The sequence below is a fragment of the Bemisia tabaci genome, chromosome 6 (genome assembly GCF_918797505.1).
Source record: "Bemisia tabaci chromosome 6, PGI_BMITA_v3".
NCBI lineage: Eukaryota > Metazoa > Arthropoda > Insecta > Hemiptera > Aleyrodidae > Bemisia > Bemisia tabaci.
The window spans coordinates 8,609,769-8,626,682 of NC_092798.1; the positions used below are offsets into that span (position 1 = coordinate 8,609,769).

Genomic DNA, 16,914 nt, shown 5'->3' on the forward strand with positions numbered 1-16,914 from the left:
CAGTATGGCTGAAAACCTGGGATGCCAGGGAAAGACTTGAAAAAATCAGGGAATTTCAGGAAAAATAGTAGGAAATCAAGTTAATGTGATTGAGAACATGCTTGCATTTACCAATCAAATAGCCCTTTGCTGCTCTTCATTGCCCATAAGGTGAATGATCTTATTGATAGTTTAGCGTAGCTTGATTGTCACTATGTTCATTAGTATTGACAAACAGGGCACACTGCATGAATCAGGACAAAGTTATTAGTTTAAAAAGTGTTTTGTTGTTATGAAAAAAGGAAAAGTTTTTGTTGAAAGATCAAGGACTTCTAAGAGCTAAGAATTTTCTTGACATCAAAAAGTCAGCGAATTTTTTCCTTTTTGAAGAGTCAGAAAAAGACAGAGAATTTGAAGATCCACAAATTATAGTCTTCCCGAATGACCATAATTTGTTAACCCGCAAAACATCTATAAAATGGAAAGATTGTGAACCAATGCACGGTTTTGACGCTCATTGGACAGAATTAATGGAAATTATTCAAAGGTTTTTTTTAACCAAAATCAATCCTATACTTCCCCTAAATTTATATCATCATCCTTGAAAACCACTCGCTAAATTTCCATTCGGGAAGTAGAACCGAAATTTTGCAACGGAGAAGTTAGTTGCAGAGGGCATGAAAAAGTTAGCGAACCTTCAAAGAAATAACCAGTGCGTTTTATTGATGATTATCAGTAGTTAAGGTTCCTTTTTTAATTTGGATTCTTTTTTCCATGTCAGAAACAGAGAACAACAGCTCAAATGCATTCATAGAACAAGATATGTACTTGAAGAATAATTTAATGCGAGGGAATGTTCATAACAATGCAAATGATCTATCAAATCACTCCGTGAAATCGGTGCCTGATCTTTACGCATCAGAAAAAATGCTGAACATTGAGCGGCCGAACAGCACAGACTTGATTCTAGAAGAAGATGAAGGCAAACCAGAATATTTAACAATGCAAATTGTTAAAGGTGCCATGGGGTTTGGTTTCACAATTGCTGATAGTGCCTATGGACAAAAGGTAAGTGATTTTTCTAACTTTTCTGATGTTTCTACTCTATGTAAATCAAACTCATACACAAAACTTTTCAAATATGCACTTACCTAATATTTATCAGATTTCTCTCTTAAACCGTACCAAAAAAAAAAAAAAAAAAAAAAAAAAAAAAACTGAAATAGCAAATTTGTCGAAAAGAAATCATGGATTATTTTGTTTGTTCACTTTGTCAATCATAATGTCAATTAGTATCATTTCAAATAAGTAAGTTATTTAATTTATGGTCAGTCTAATTTGCTGAAAAGTATCTTATAGAATTATCAATAGTTTTCTCCCGAAAATATTTTTAACTTTCACACAAAGCGAACTGAAAGAGTGCAAGGAGGCACTTGAAAAACAAAACTCTAAGTAATGGAAGACACAGTGAATTTAACATAGTAGTCAAAATCATGGGAAACGAAATCTTAAGAGAAAGCCTCTGGAAGTTTTGATTTTGCAGGAACTACAGGCTAAAATTCAAATTTTTGGCAGCTCAATGGAACGACATTTTGCAATTAGGAACTACAATATTTGGCTCATCCGTAAAAACACTTAAGTGCATAGGGAAACTATTAGTACATACGTTGTTTCTGAACTAAGCCACAATTTGAAGTCCTTAATTGCAAAATGTAGTCCAATTTGTTTCATTATTGAATTATGCCTTTGCAAACTCGCAAGAGCTCAGGGACAGAATTATGCTCCTTTTTTTATTTGTTTTCTTGCTTTCAAACTGAGAGAACCAACATATTCAATTTTTTCAGGTGAAGAAAATTCTAGATCGTGACAGGTGTGAAAACCTAATGGAAGGAGACATTCTTGTCGACATAAACAACATCTGCGTCCGGAACATGTGCCACGCGGAAGTTGTCCAAGTACTAAAAGACTGCAATCGGAACGAGGAAGCTTCGATCACCGTTCAGCGGGGAGGGCCCAGGCCTCGGAAGCCCGATCTCAAGCCAGGACCCTATCGAAGCAAAACGCCCACCGTAGACTTCTACAGCTCAAGACCCAAAGAAATAGTCACAAGTAGACCAAAAACTCCACTCATCGACACGAGGTCGAGGCCGAAAACGCCGACGAGAACCGACCAACCGCCCACGCAGACGGACATGTACATCATGGAAAATAGCAATAGTCATCATAATTATTCCCGTAGTTACAGCCCCGGAAATGAGCTGGAACATAACGAGAATAACTGGAGTAACAAAATCCCGGGTCACCACAACGATGATCTGATGTCTCGCGTGTCTCCACACGGAACGTATTACAATGGATATTTAGAGCCCTCGGAGAGGAGTTACTGCCTAGATCTGCCTAACCAGCAAGCTGCATACTATAATGACTGTTTCAAAAAGAGGAAAGAGACTACCAGCTTTGAGAATGAGCAACCTTTGTCCAATTCAGATCTGAGGTAAGGCGATGATTATTGTCAGGTATCAGAAAAACTCTATTTATCAATTCGAGAAAAAGAAAAAAATTTGCTATTAAAATTAGTAATGAAAACCACCTCAAATTCCAAATTCTTTAAAGCACTGATTTTTAAATTTTGCCGCTCCTTTATGTATATCTATTTTATTCGAATGAGGACAAATTTTAACGCTTTACCTCATTTCTACCAATTTTTCATGGTTTTCCTATGGTCACCTCTTTTCCTATCTTCTCAGGTTTGGAGTATAAAACTCCAAAATTTTCCTCTTTTTTTTTAAACTTCAAATGTGCACGAATTTAAGTGCATCCGTCAAAAATGTTGCGTCAAAAACTCTTCTAAGTATTCTGGTTTCAAAAATTCGTGGTCATAAGAAAAAATTTTGAACTTAAAAATTGTCAATTAACTTTCTCCTTAACATTGAGGCCTAAAGAGGAGTAAAATTTCAAACCACTTTTCCTTGATTCAAACCTGGTGGGACTTGTGCGTTTCTGTAAAAACTGGTCCATTTCATGTGTTTGACTGATGGTAATACTAATACTATTTTATAAAAGTGGGATAAGGCACAGACTCTATATTTTTAAGTGAATCGGTAATTTGATTTGTGGTTTGGATCTAATCTTTTATAACTAAAGCTGAATTTATCAATTTTGGCAGCATTTTGTCCTCACTTTTTTCCTTATTTGTCCATGTAGGTACGTCGACCAAGATATGGGTTATCAGAACAACGTAGGTATCAATAGGGTCGAAAACCATCCTAGGCTTCATGGCGGTGATTTTGTAGAGTCAACTATCACATTGATCCGGCAGGATACTGGATTTGGCTTTCGCATAGTCGGAGGAACTGAAGAAGGCTCGCAGGTATTGATTTTTATAGTTTCATCAGAAATTACTGTTAGAATATTGAAAAGGAATCGCTCTGTCGTAGATTTCTCGCAAATACTGGCTTCATTGGTGCTCAATCATTTATTTTCAAATGCTTTTTAGGAAATTATTTTTCAGGGTTGCCACAGTTGGGGAAAACTGGGAAATGTCAGGGAAAATGATGAAAATGTCAGGAAAATTTGTTAAATCACCTTCATCTGCTTTCTAGAATGGGTTTGAGATTTTGAACAAGAAATTTTACGTGAAGACTACTTTCAATTATGCCTTCTTAACCATCCGTCATATCCTCAATTGTCAGGTAATTTCACCAAAATGTGTCAGGGAAGGATTTCAGTTTCTAAATTCTGTGGCAACCCTGATGTTTACTCTCTTGCTCCCCTAGGGTAGAGGAAGTATTGTCATCCGCCAAGAAAAGAAAAAAAAAAAGAGGTTGAAATTTCATCATTCCTAGACGTTTTAAGGTCCCTGGAGTCAAAATAACCATACTTGAAAAAATGTTTGTCTGTCCGTCAGGCGTCCCCCAAATCTGTGTACAGCCATATGGATTGCATTTTGCAAAAAGGAACCACTAGCATTGCAATGTTGCTAAGATTGTGCAACTTCTTTTGACTTGGAGGAAAAACCCGATTATCCATTAATTGTTTCTATTTTACTCGCTAAAAACTGTAAATTTAAGACAAAAATTACCATCTAAATTTCATAGTTTTTCACGATTTCCGCAATTTTATTGCAAAAGATGAAGTTGCACAATCTTAGCATCATTGCAATGCTAGTGGTTCCTTTTTGCAAAATGCAATCCATATCTCAGAATCTATCGGTTCAATTTCATTCAAAATTTGCATTTTTTGATATTTATGGTCTCCTTATCCACGTCAAACGATTTTGGGGTATGCTCAAATTGGGGGGGGGGGGGGGGGGGCTAGAGGCGAAGTTGATTCCTCGCAAAATCACACGGGAAGCTCATTTTGAAGGACTGAAAATTTTGTAAAATGCCTTTACTTCTTTTAAAGTGGGCATCAAGCACACCACCTGAGTCATTAATTTAAGTTCCTGAGAGATCTTTGGACTAAACTCAAAATTCAAGGGATACGAGGCATAAAAAAGGGCACTTTTTCTTAACACGTGTAACAACATTCGCAATGATTCATCATAAGGTTCATCATCAGCATAAACTTACCTGATCCTATGTTCACTAAAGGCAACTAAATGATCCCAACGACTCGAAGAGATTGATGAGCATTGGGTGAAATTATTGAGCATTGGTATGTAAACATGCCAGTAATTGGGCCGTTTGAATAGAACAGGGTTGCCACAGTTAAAAACAGGGAACACTGGGACATTTAAAAAAGGCAGTGTAAAGAGGGAAGTGTTAGGGGAAATGACGCATGAGGCCGGAAAAAATTATCTGATCACCTTAATTTACTTTTGCAGAATGTGTTTGACGCCTCAAATTTCAAATGTAAAGTGTTAGCGTTCGGAAGTGACGGTTTTTAAGTATTCTGCTCAGCACCAAATTTCAGGAAACGTCACCAAAAGTTTTGGAGGAAGCCTGGAAAAATATCTGGGAATTTCATTTTTAACTTTCTGCGGCAACCCTGACAGAATCGAACCATGCCGATCGTTTGGCATGGAGTAATTCCATTTCCGATTGATTTCGAACAGTTCACTTGGACAATACATTCAGTATCATCTCACCCTTTAAGTTTTCTCAGATACGTAGTTATATTTTTGCAACTTACTTTCTCCTTTTGATCTTGAAACTATCAAATTATCTCTATTTTGTGTTGGATGGCCTTTAAATCTGCTTTCTCTGTTGTAGGTCTCTATCGGTCATATCGTCCCAGGAGGTGCAGCCGACTTGGACGGACGCTTATGCACGGGTGACGAAATAGTGAGCGTCGATGGTCAGTCAGTCATCAATACATCACACCACCATGTAGTTCAGTTGATGGCAAAAGCAAGTCGAGTCACGTTAGGCATTCGGAGACGAATATGCTTGCCTGGTCAAGGTCAGTTCTTTTTTCCATTACATACAAGCTTTGCATATTAATGCATCTCCAACCCTTGAGAGGAGAGGTCCTGAAGAAAAAGTGAGAATAATGTAGGACACCTGTTAAGGTTCTTGTTCGCACAATCCAAATCAAGCACTTTAAATGCTTAAATTTTCTCTCCTGTAACAAGAGCGGTAGGATTGAAAAAAGGAAGAAAGTCCAACTGTTGTTTTTGACTTGATAATAATCCGTTGAATATTTGCCGCAGCAGTTGAAATGAAGCAAGTTTTATTTGAACGAAGGTCACCTGGAAATTTTCAAAATCGAATGTAGATTTTTGGAGTATAGCCAATTTTTCCTCCTTCCTCCCCTTTTTTTATTTATGTTCCATTTGATTTGCGTCTAAAGTTTTAAAGATTGAAAAGATTGCACGATCTCAGATGTGTTGTTTCTGTCTCTCTAGTCCATTCTCCTTGAATTTCAAATTTAAAATCTGATCCGTTCATGACTGAATTAATTCCAAAGTAACTTATCTACCCCACCTCTGCGCATTGTCTATTTTTTAATATGTCTAATAGAACTATGTATCTTTTGTCAAATCTAATCGTGCTAAATTGAAACATCTATTGACAAACACTATTTTTGCCCTTTTCCCTGATTGGCCTTGCTTTTTGCAACCTGCTTCAGTTTTGTTTATGCACAAAGCCAATATTTTAATTACTTTTTTATTTCTTTCATTTTCTCAGATATTCAGTATGACACCATGAATGTTTATCCGTATGATGTGACGGTGAAAAGGAGTGAGAATGAAGGCTTCGGCTTTGTTATAATTTCATCTTTGAACAAAGCTGGTTCTACAATAGGTAAGTGTACTCTGTTCACTCGATATTGGCCAAGGCTTATTGTAAGCAGATGAGTTTCTCCTTTTTTTACTGTTTCCTCTATTTTTTTTTCCTCTGACGTAAAAGCGTAACTGTTTTTTAAGTTGAGCCTTATTGTCTGTATAACTCTATCCTGTCAAGGCTAACATAGGAATATAGTTGCGACCTCACGTCAGGAACGATGAATTGACGGTTTCAGCAGAAATAAATATGAATGTGCCTGTGCCTCCATTGTCAATGTATCTCAGTAAGTTTTTTTTTTTTTTTTTTTTTTGTGCTGATATGGAAAGAAGAAAATGCAGAAGTTCCCCCTTAAACGACGAAATCTAATATAAAAACAATCTATTGATCTTCAGATCAGTTCCTTTGCTTCCTATTTAATTTTATACTTAATTTTGTGGAAGTACACTAATTCAGTATAATTTTGTAGCGCAATTGTTTTCACACTGATAACTACATCGATAAGTTTGTAAGAGGAAGTTTATCAATTGAAAACCTGAAGTTGTAGTAATTGTTCCGTCTCATTATCTATAATGTTAAGCGTGCAATGTTGCTGGCATGGATAAAAGTAATCAGCCTATCATAGAGTGTCAAAAAGTCACATGATCTACTTTCAGTGCTCTTGCGGCGGTCCTTTTGGATCTAACAATCAGAAACTCAATTTTTAGGTTATGTATACATCAATGATAACATATGGTGCGGGGCATATGTTAGTCATCGATGTGATTAAGGCTGTTTATTGATTTAAGTCGTACCTTCAGCACAAATTGCTTACCCCTCAGAATTATCATCCCTGAACTTTAAATTAGTACCTGTCAATCAGAACTGATAATGTTCCATGCATCGGCCACAATTTTTCTGATCGGTTTTTAGTGCAGTTTCAAGCGTCTAATCCTTTCTCTGCGTTTTCATTAGGTCGAATAATTGAAGGAAGTCCGGCAGAAAGATGCGGGCAGTTACACTTAGGAGATCATATTTTAGCAGTTAATGGAGTTAACATAATGAGTCTGCATCACGGTGATATTGTCAACCTCATCAAAGATTCAGGCTACTCTGTGACTTTGACCATCGGGCCTCCTTTAGGTAAGACATATATTCTTGTGCAAAATGTTCTTGAGAAGATCTTTAAGTCGGATAAACAAGGAGAAAGTAAAAGTTCCAACTGGACTAAGATAGAAATTCCATGAAAAAGATGGATTTGAAATTTCAGGCTATTCTTCATGACATTGCAGGGTTGCCGTGGCTACAGCCTTTGAGTCCCCGTACAAAGTGGCAACCCTGCTAATGTATTTGCTCCCTATCTACACATTCAGAGTTTGATTTGGTATAGGTATGGACTCTCATCATTACGTAGACAATCCCCTCTATTTCAACCTGAACTTAGAGAGCTTTTTTTTGAGCCTCGGAGTTAGTTTCAGAGAAAACCAGCGGCACCATCGTGTTTCTCATGAAATTTTACCTACAGGTTAGTACTTGAATGGTAATCAGAGCTTCATTGCAGACAATTTGTAATGATCTTGTAGGAAGCTCTTTGATGCTTTGCAAGATCTTGTAGGATCTTGAAATAGTATTTTAATGAAAATCTGTCTTAATTTTTTCAATGCTTCTCTTAAATTTATGAGACAAATTTAATCAACTACAGTCAGCAACAAACACTTCCTTTCCAAGTATATATTTTTTTAAAATAATTTTTTCTTTTCTTTACAGATGATGCATCCAGCACTGCGTCAATGACAGCATCGCATAGGGTAAGACATAATCTTAGGTCCTCTATAAAATTCACTCTTTTGGAGCTCTTATTGACTCGAAAGAAACCATCAAGTTTAAATCAAAGACTAAGAGCATTTTTCCTGGTCTTTTTAGAAATATCATTAATTCTTTCTTATTAAATCTATACTTTTAGCTTTGTCAAGTGCGATACATTTTGAACATAGAGTAGCGTCAATCAATTTTCCTGTGATGCGTAATTACGTAAATACGTAATTTCATCCAATAGGTAATAAACAGGGGTGCCGTAGTCAAGGAATACCAGGAAATGTCAGGGAATTTTAAACTGTCAGGGAAAATAACAAAAATTTCAGGGTAAAGTTGTTATGCTGCCTTTAGTTGCTGTCTAGAACAGGTTTGATGTTTCTAACAACAAATTTTGCCTAAAAAGTGGTTCTAATCACCATCTGGCGTATCTTCAATTGTCAGGGAATTTCACCGAAATGTGTCAGAAAAATCAGGGAATTTTGTTCTGTAAATTCTTCGGCAACACAGATACTTTAAGTTGTGCTTACTTTAATTGTATTGTTTATTCTTTCCGTAGGTTTAAATAATCTGATAACATGAAAGTTGTTCGAATTCCTCATCCTTTTGCATCAGTTTTTTTTTTCTGAAAAAAAATTGGAGAAATTTGATTCATAAATTTTCATCCTTTCTGTAATGGTTTTTGGTCCTCTGGTTTTTTCAGCAAGAAGATGTCATGGAAGGCGAAGAGCAGTACCACGCTGTAGAGTTGAACAGAGGATCTCGTGGATTTGGTTTTAGTATCCGTGGTGGAAGGGAATTCCAGAACATGGCTCTATTTGTTTTGCAGATTGCTGAAAACGGTCCTGCAGCATTAGACGGTCGCTTGAAGGTTCGTTTTATTTTCAAAGATTTTTAACAATTTAATTATTTTATTTTTGCACTCATGACAAAGAAAAATTCATTAAATCAAAATTACCATAAGTAAATCTCAACGCAGCCTACCAATATTGCTTTTATTGGAAAACCAAGCACCCACCTGTCACAGTTCATGATCCTATATTTCATCATCTGCAAGAACCAGAAAATTCAGGTTTGAAAATTTCTGGGAATGTCGGAAAATTTATTAGAGAATTGGTGATAAAAGTAGGAAATGTCTTTCCTTTCTGCTCTGAATTCATTTTGTGTTCAAGGTTGGTCTGTGTTTACTCAGATTCAAAAAATTTTCAGAATTATTGCAAAATCATTAGTTTTACCATGCATTTACAAGAAATGTATTGATTTCTCATTAAAGTCCCAAAGAAAATGAAGGTATGTAGTTTTTATTAAATCATAGCCACCATGGTCTAAGCTATGAATATATCAGTGAGTAGCGTATTTTTGAATGAGCAAAATGCTTTGAAAGTTTTCATTATTTGCCGCGGAAATTTACTTTTTCTTGTGAGAAAAGTCAGAATATGGCCGACAGATTTGACAAAATTCATTATTTAATTAATTTTTTCTACAACTTTGAACGTTTCATCTCAAAATAATGTATAATAAATATTTCAAACCATGTTTTAGTCGTTCAGCAATAAATGCCAAAGATCCAAAATAAGGTATGCAGATTTTTTGAGCCTTTTTACAGGATTTCCAGTGATTTGAAAAAGTCAAGAAGTTTATAGGAATAGTCAGGAAATTTTGTGAATAGCAAGTAGACTCAGCAACTCCAGTCAGCACCATTCAGGAGAGAGCAAACAACTTTTGAATGCCTTTTTCCATAATTTAAGTCTCTAATAGTGGACAAGTTGTCCCAAGTCTAGCAAAAGTCAGTGTAATTAAAAGAAAAAAAAATCTAAAAAATGGAAACTTTGTCAGAAGTTAAGGAAAAAGTCATGAAATTAAGAAATTTTGATGTTAGAGAAACGAGAAAAAAGTCGAGCAAAGTCGTGGAATTAGATATTGATAAAATTATGGAAATCAGAGACTTACCCTAAAGGATATGTTCTTTGTGATAACTTCCAATGACCTAACTTTGATGGGGAAAACAATTAGGGCTGTGCGAGTACTCGAATTTCGAGTCGAGTCGAGCCGAGTATCGAGTACTCGACTCGGCTCGAAAGTTAGGTTAGGTTCGAGCGAGTACTCGAACTCGGCTCGAGTGTCAACAACACGAGTTTTTTCGAGTATTTCGAGTTTTTTTGAGCCGGAAACGCTGAAAGAGTCCAACTTCCAAACATTTCAATCATACTTTAACTATTGTTAGTTTTGCCATCATTTTAAGATTGAATAACATCAGAGTCTCGTTGGCAAATTTCTACCATCCGCAGCGCCAACACGCTACCGCCCGGCGATTTCCTGCCGCGCGCGCGGTTTGTAACTACACGGAGTCATATGAGCGCATTTATGCGCGCGACAAATTTCAACCTGCGGCGGCGACCGCCGCTTGGAAAACTGAAAGTGAGCACGTGTTTTGGACCTTTTGCGCTACAGAAAAACGGTGTCGCGGCGGCAGAAAAAAGGTGCTGCGGCTACAAAAATAGGAATCGCGCGATTCCAAAAAACGTCGCGGCGACACGAATTGCGTGCCTAAATGGGCTCTAAAGCCTTTACTTGTGCCGCCCGAAGTTCCTTTGATGTACGCCGCGCCACGCCGCTTCTTGCCAAGTTTTGTCCTCTTTTCAAATTAAACCGCGGGAAGTTATTTTAACGCGTTACTGCCGAACATTTTGTAATTTTAGTGTAAATCCTTCCTAGTGTGTCATCGTCAATAATTATTAATATCATATTATGAGTCTTGTTTGAAATTATTTGTTGTAGAAAATAGATTAAATCACGTTTTAAAACTCGAAATTACTCGAACTCGACTCGAGCTCGACTCGGCTCGAGGGTCATTTTCAAAGCTCGAAAAAGCTCGAACTCGGCTCGACTTAGTGAAAAAATACTCGAACTCGGCTCGAATCCCAAAAACCAGGCTCGCACAGCCCTAGAAACAATGCTTGAAATCAAGAGCTAGCCCTGAAATTTAATTGATAGTAATAATATTTTTCGTCTATAATTTAAAACTCAATGTAATTTTGTGATTTCAGATTGGTGATCAAATAATTGAAATCAATGGAATAAATACCAAAAATATGACCCATGCTGAAGCCATTGAAATCATACGCAATGGAGGACCTTCTGTTCGACTTCTCGTGCGAAGAGGTGGTCGAGTCCCGCCCATTCCTTTGGAAGGTAAAAATTGCTTCAACCTTATTGTATGATTTTCTTTGCTCCATTGAATATATTTTTGTTTGATGAGCTAATCCTCTTTTTAAATATCCTATATATAGTTGTAGCGCAAGTCTGCTGACCCCAAAAATTGTCCAGTTCAAATTTGCGTCAGATCTGTTTTAGCGTTGACAATTAGCCGTTATTGACCTGCCTTCCTTTGTTATCATTTTCCCCTGAATGCTGCCTAAATCTGCTGGAAGATAATTTCTATCTATATATATTTATCAACAATTTTCTTCATTATTATTATTTCTGCTGTCAGCCCATTTTTACTTGAAAGTCTAAGAAAGAAAAAATTTTAAAAAAAGGGAAATATGTACATTTTAAAAATTTGTGCAAACATCTTGAAAAAGCTCTTGTTTTTCTCATGCCTGTCACCACTAGACTGATACAGTGGCCACATCATACTTTTTAAATTGCAGCTTGATGGTTCTAGCGTAAACAGACGCATAACCTTGTCGTATTTGTGCCATGGTGGGAAAATGGGCTCAGGTGTCTCTTGAAATTTCTCGAATTAATGAGTCGTTAATTCATTTATGACTTGTTAATGACAAATTGTTATGGAACAATACATTTAATCCACGCAGAATTTGGACAAGATTATGTTTGTTTGTCTTCATTTTAACTCTCAAAAATCAATAATATAATGTATCAAAATTACTGAAAATCAACGTTTTAAATATCGCAAGACTGATGCAGCCCCTAAATTAGTGTATGAAGAGTAATTTAATCGGTGAAACATTATACTCCTAATTATGTTCCATCATTCGATTGCTTCACTACTGTCCTTTTCAATATGATGGTAATTTCAATGTTAACAACTTACTAAAGAACTTTTCAATTGTTTTCAGATCAAATGATGTCCGGAAACAACATGCTTCAACAACAACCGAACAGTCTCATGTGTTTGAACATGGCCAACAACGCCTACTAGTAGTGCTGTCTCGCAGCCATCGCTTAGCCTCTTACTTCTAAAACTGGTTTTTCAGTTACCACTCTCAGACTCTGAACAAATGCTCATTTTACGTCATCTGATGTAAGTTGTATATTTAAGACAAAAAATGTTTTTCTCTTTTTTTTTTCATTTGCCAATGTGACCAATGAGAAGGATACAAAGGGTGAAGATTTTAAAAATCAAGTCCCTGAAATTCATTGCTCTCATTCCTTTTTGCCATTTTATGGACCTTTTAATGATGGTTGTGATGTTTGCAGATAATGCTGCCTGTCTGCTAGCAGTGTTGTTTGCTGTTCAACATAGTATAATTTGTGTACTATACTTTCAATTTGAGGTATTGCTGTTTTTAGATTATTTTCAGGGGTGCTTTCTGAACTCATCTGAAAATTTCTGCATCAGACAATCCCATATTTTCGAATATTCTACTGTAGTAAATTTCAACCTAATATTAGAATTCTGTCCTTTTTTAGTATTGTCATGAGTTCCCGTAAAGCACTATTTTGTTCTTGTTTATGGAGTTCAAGATTGATGACGTCCAGTAATATAATATATGTATAAGAAAAGTGTAGAAGATCTGAGCTTGTTCTGCTTTTTATTGGCTCAAATGCTTAATTTTTTTTAATATCTTATTCAGTACGAATATTAAATCTCAACATATTTCAATACGAACAGGTACAAATTTCAGTATTATGATGTATTTTTGTCATCAAATTTTCATGTTGAATACAATTTTTACCACAGAAGTTATTGAAAGTAACTTCTAATCAAGATATTAATGTTCTCCGGTGCAGAATTTCAAACTTCCCAATCGTTGGAAAAAACCATTCTCTATTCGAGATGAATGGAAGGGACAATAATTATACCAAGACAGTTTCTGCTGAATGAAAAATGGCACCTTTAATTTTGATGCTGAAGCTCAGCTGTTGCACATCGTCCAGACTTTGAACAACTCAGGGTGGGGAGAAACACTGCTCAATTAAGAAGCCTGCCTAAATCGTTGTAGTGCATGATTTGATTGACGTAGCCCCTGGTTTTTTTTTTTTTTTTTTTTTTTTTTTTTGTGAGCGAGAAATTCAAATTTGTTGTAGCTAGGGCTGAAGAATTCTGTTGATATCTTGGTTGGGAGTCAATTTCATTCAGTTTTATTCTCCCTATTGTATTCTATGTGAAATTTTAAAGAGGAAATTATCAGAATGCTCAAATCGGTGCCTTGTGCACCTGTACGGATACTGTATACCTTGCACTATTGCTTATTTGGCAGTGTATTATTTGATTCTACATTTAATAAGAGTGAAATTTTATTGAATGAATGAAGATACTATGAAGAGAAAACCTGGAAAATTTCAAAGGAAAAAAAGTCATCAAAAAACGCAAGCTGTGTCAGAACAAAAGGGCTAATTTGTAAAACATGTTACACTTTTCGAATCAATTTTCAAAGACTAAAACAGCCGTGTTCAAAAAACCTCTATCTGATTTATTCAGTGATTGCAAATTGTATTTCGTAAAAAAAACTTGTATTGGTTGTAACATGAACCCTCCATTTAACTTAAAGGTTTTTTTTTAATGTTGAAAGTTGTTTCCTTGATGTTGGCGAAGTTCCTTTGTAAGGAAAATTATCGTTCTTAAAAGAGTTGCACGTACATTTCCAGTAGCAAAGTACGTCAGTTATGAATACTGCCAATAACTTTTTGTTTTTTGGCTGATTAGCTTTACTGATTGTGCCAGTTAATGCACATGTATTGACAATTTATGTCTCTAAACACAGGGTTCTCATAGGCCTCGAGTGCCTCAGTTTTTTGTGATGCACTGTTTCCACCTTTTACTTAACTGAAACATCACAGCTTAATTTTTTTTCGAAGCTTAAAATTGCATTCTGTGAATTTTTCTTCAACAATTTTTGCTGTTGTACCTTTGGACTCATTTTATTGTCTTGAAACTCATTCTTTCTTGGGAACATGTTTCAAATGTCTTAATTTTTGCACTCCCTCGATGCACTCTATCTAGGGGCAGTCAGGTATTTCTCGTAGGATAGTTAGCAATTACAACTGAACAATTTGTATGGTGATTTTGTTGGTTTTTTTTACTCATTTAGGGTATCTTTTAAGACTGTTTCTTCTCCCTGAAGACTATGATTACCTAAGTGCAGCTTCTCTGTTATTCATACTAGTGTTTGACATGATATTTCTCAGGGGTGCAGAAAATGAGGATCTCAAGATAGTGCACGGTTCAAATCGCCGTAAAAAGTATCTTGACATTTATTTTTCTAGGCCCCAAGAGTGATTGATGAATTGGAAGATCGACACTTCAACTCTTGAACAAAGTATCTCATTCAAGGAGGTTTTAAAATCTCTGCTCATATTTTTGTTTTATTAAAGAAGAACATTTTAATATCACTCCTTGAAGTATTCATAGAATTTTTTTTTTGCACGGCGGAGAAAAATCGCGAAAGTTTTTTAGAACTGACATTGAGTAGTTTTCCATTTAAAAAATTAAGTATGACTGGAAGTCTGCATTGTCAGAAATGAAGATGTCAAGATGCTTGAAAAGCGCTTGAATTTCAGCAGTTCTCACTTGCTGTTTTAAGAAATTACAGCATTTTACCTTAAATAGATTGTTTGGAAAAACAAGACCGTTACGAAGGTGGGACATGATGTACCTTCCAAGTAAGCCAAAAATTTCTGACTCGAACTCATGATACAGAGGAAAAAATTGTAAATCTAGAAAAGAATCATGATGAAGATTGTGGAAAGTGCTTGAAAATTCTTCTAAAAGTGCTTTATTTATTATTCTTGAGGCTGCATGAATCATTAGTAGGTAAAAAAATTCAGGCTATTTAATGAAAATTTCTTTCGCCATCATAAAATTTCCACAAGCCATGTGCACTCTCAATAATTTTTATAATTTAGGCAGTTTTCTATCATGTAATATAAAAGTAAGAGGTATTTATATGGAGGAAAAAAAAATTGAGCCAAGTCTAACTACCACAAAAAAAGATGGAAATCTACAGAGAAGGGAGATTTCCACCAGGTTCCTGTGATTCAAATAAAAGCAAATTCCACCCGATTGTGAACTCTCAAAGTTCACCAAATGTTTGCCAGTTTTTTGTCATAGTGCATTTTTTATCGATCCTCAAAGTACTTACACAGTCAGAAAAAATGTTCCTATAATTTTAAAAGAACCAGACATTTTTTCTGTTTTCGTTTCCTGCACCCCTGGCGACATTTCTTGTTGACTTGCTGGAATTGATAGATCATCATCTTATTTTTAAAATAATTTTTGCGGGCTCGTGTCTTGACTATTAATTGAGCGGAGTCCACAGGAATCAGTCTAACTACTTGAGACGTTTCCTAATTTTCTCTGATGTTTTATTTTTAGAACAGATAACTAAGCAACACTGAAACGTGAAATTCTGTGAGTTTATTCTTCTTAATCTAGGATATATTCACAGAAAATGTAAAGATGTTAAATAGTTCAGTACTCTTTTAAAAAAATGAAGAATTAGCGAAAATGTGGCAGTATAAAATGCAGTTGGGGTGATTCTGGTTAATCTAGATAATCTTTTTTTCTTCTTCTTCTTCTTTTTTTTTTTTTTTTTTTTTTGCTTTGAAAGTGCTTTATTTGAATTTAACAGAAGAAGACTTTTCCTACAATATCTGTCCACTCGGTACGCACACTCCTTTGATTATACGTAACTCAGCATTTTCTCTTTTTCACCTATTACACAGTATTTCAGTATTGTAGATATTTTGTACATACATATGTAAGTTGTATATTTTCTTCAGGGTCTTGTTATAATTTTAAGTGAACCCTTGTACGGATTGAAATAGCTAACTGTAAATGAGATTGTGATATTCTCTCATGTGTGTACTATTTATACCGTGCATTTGTTTCTCCACATTTTAACGTCTCTAATTCATTTTCATTAGTGTTACTTTCACCATGATCAACGTTTTATTATTATGACCGAACACTTTTCACCGCAATATTTTGTTGTACAATTCCTATCTTTTGTAGGATTTTCATGCAATATCATTAATGAGACCCCCCTCACCTACAAGTTTTTCAATAGCAGATAAAAGCTATTATGCAAAAGAAAAAAATAAGTTCTCAGTTTTTTTTTCTTGAAAATGCTGTTATTTGATTATTTTGTGATGAAGTGGACTCTTGTTCACAGTATGTGCCTAAGCCTCTTTTTTTATAATTTTAAATTTTTTGTAGAATTTTTACCCTCTATTTATTTTATCTTAGATTTGTCTATTTCCTGTTAAGTTAATCTCAATACAGTTAATGTTTTGTTGCATATTGTAATTGATCCTTTCAGCACTTGCGCGCATGGATTTATCATCGCAAATGAAAGCGCAAAAGTGTACGCTATTTATGATATCTATTAAATTGATTTTTATTCCTCCAATATTTTGTCATTATTTTGCCTATTACCTCATGTTAAATATTAGTATGAAAGTCTCAACCCGTTGACTTTAAGCGAAGGCTGTGGGTGGTTTGGGCTACACTGAGCCAGGTCCGAACTGGTCTCAGAGCTGTCGGTTAACATGGCATCTAAGTTTACAATATGTTCAACAATAGACTACGTTCTTATCAATGTTTATGTGAGTAGTGTCATCAATGTTGAACTTATTTAGTGCGGTAATTTTTTGCTTGTGTGCTCTGTTCTGAGTGAAGAACAGAGTTTCAAAAAATTTTATAAAATTTAATTTTTTACAACTTCTGTAG

General features: G+C 35.4%; 1 protein-coding gene across 1 annotated transcript; it reads left to right on the forward strand.

Annotated features, from left to right (window-relative positions):
• Positions 1–760: 760 nt before the first annotated feature.
• On the forward strand, positions 761–16,594 carry LOC109034747 (membrane-associated guanylate kinase, WW and PDZ domain-containing protein 1; the record flags this gene model as incomplete). Its single annotated transcript, XM_072301990.1, is given in 10 exon segments — positions 761–1,047; positions 1,824–2,473; positions 3,184–3,349; positions 5,193–5,382; positions 6,111–6,227; positions 7,161–7,328; positions 7,953–7,993; positions 8,701–8,868; positions 11,045–11,189; positions 12,080–16,594. Coding segments are annotated over 10 exon segments (2,015 nt in total), but the record flags the coding sequence as incomplete, so codon positions are not given.
• Positions 16,595–16,914: the final 320 nt, after the last annotated feature.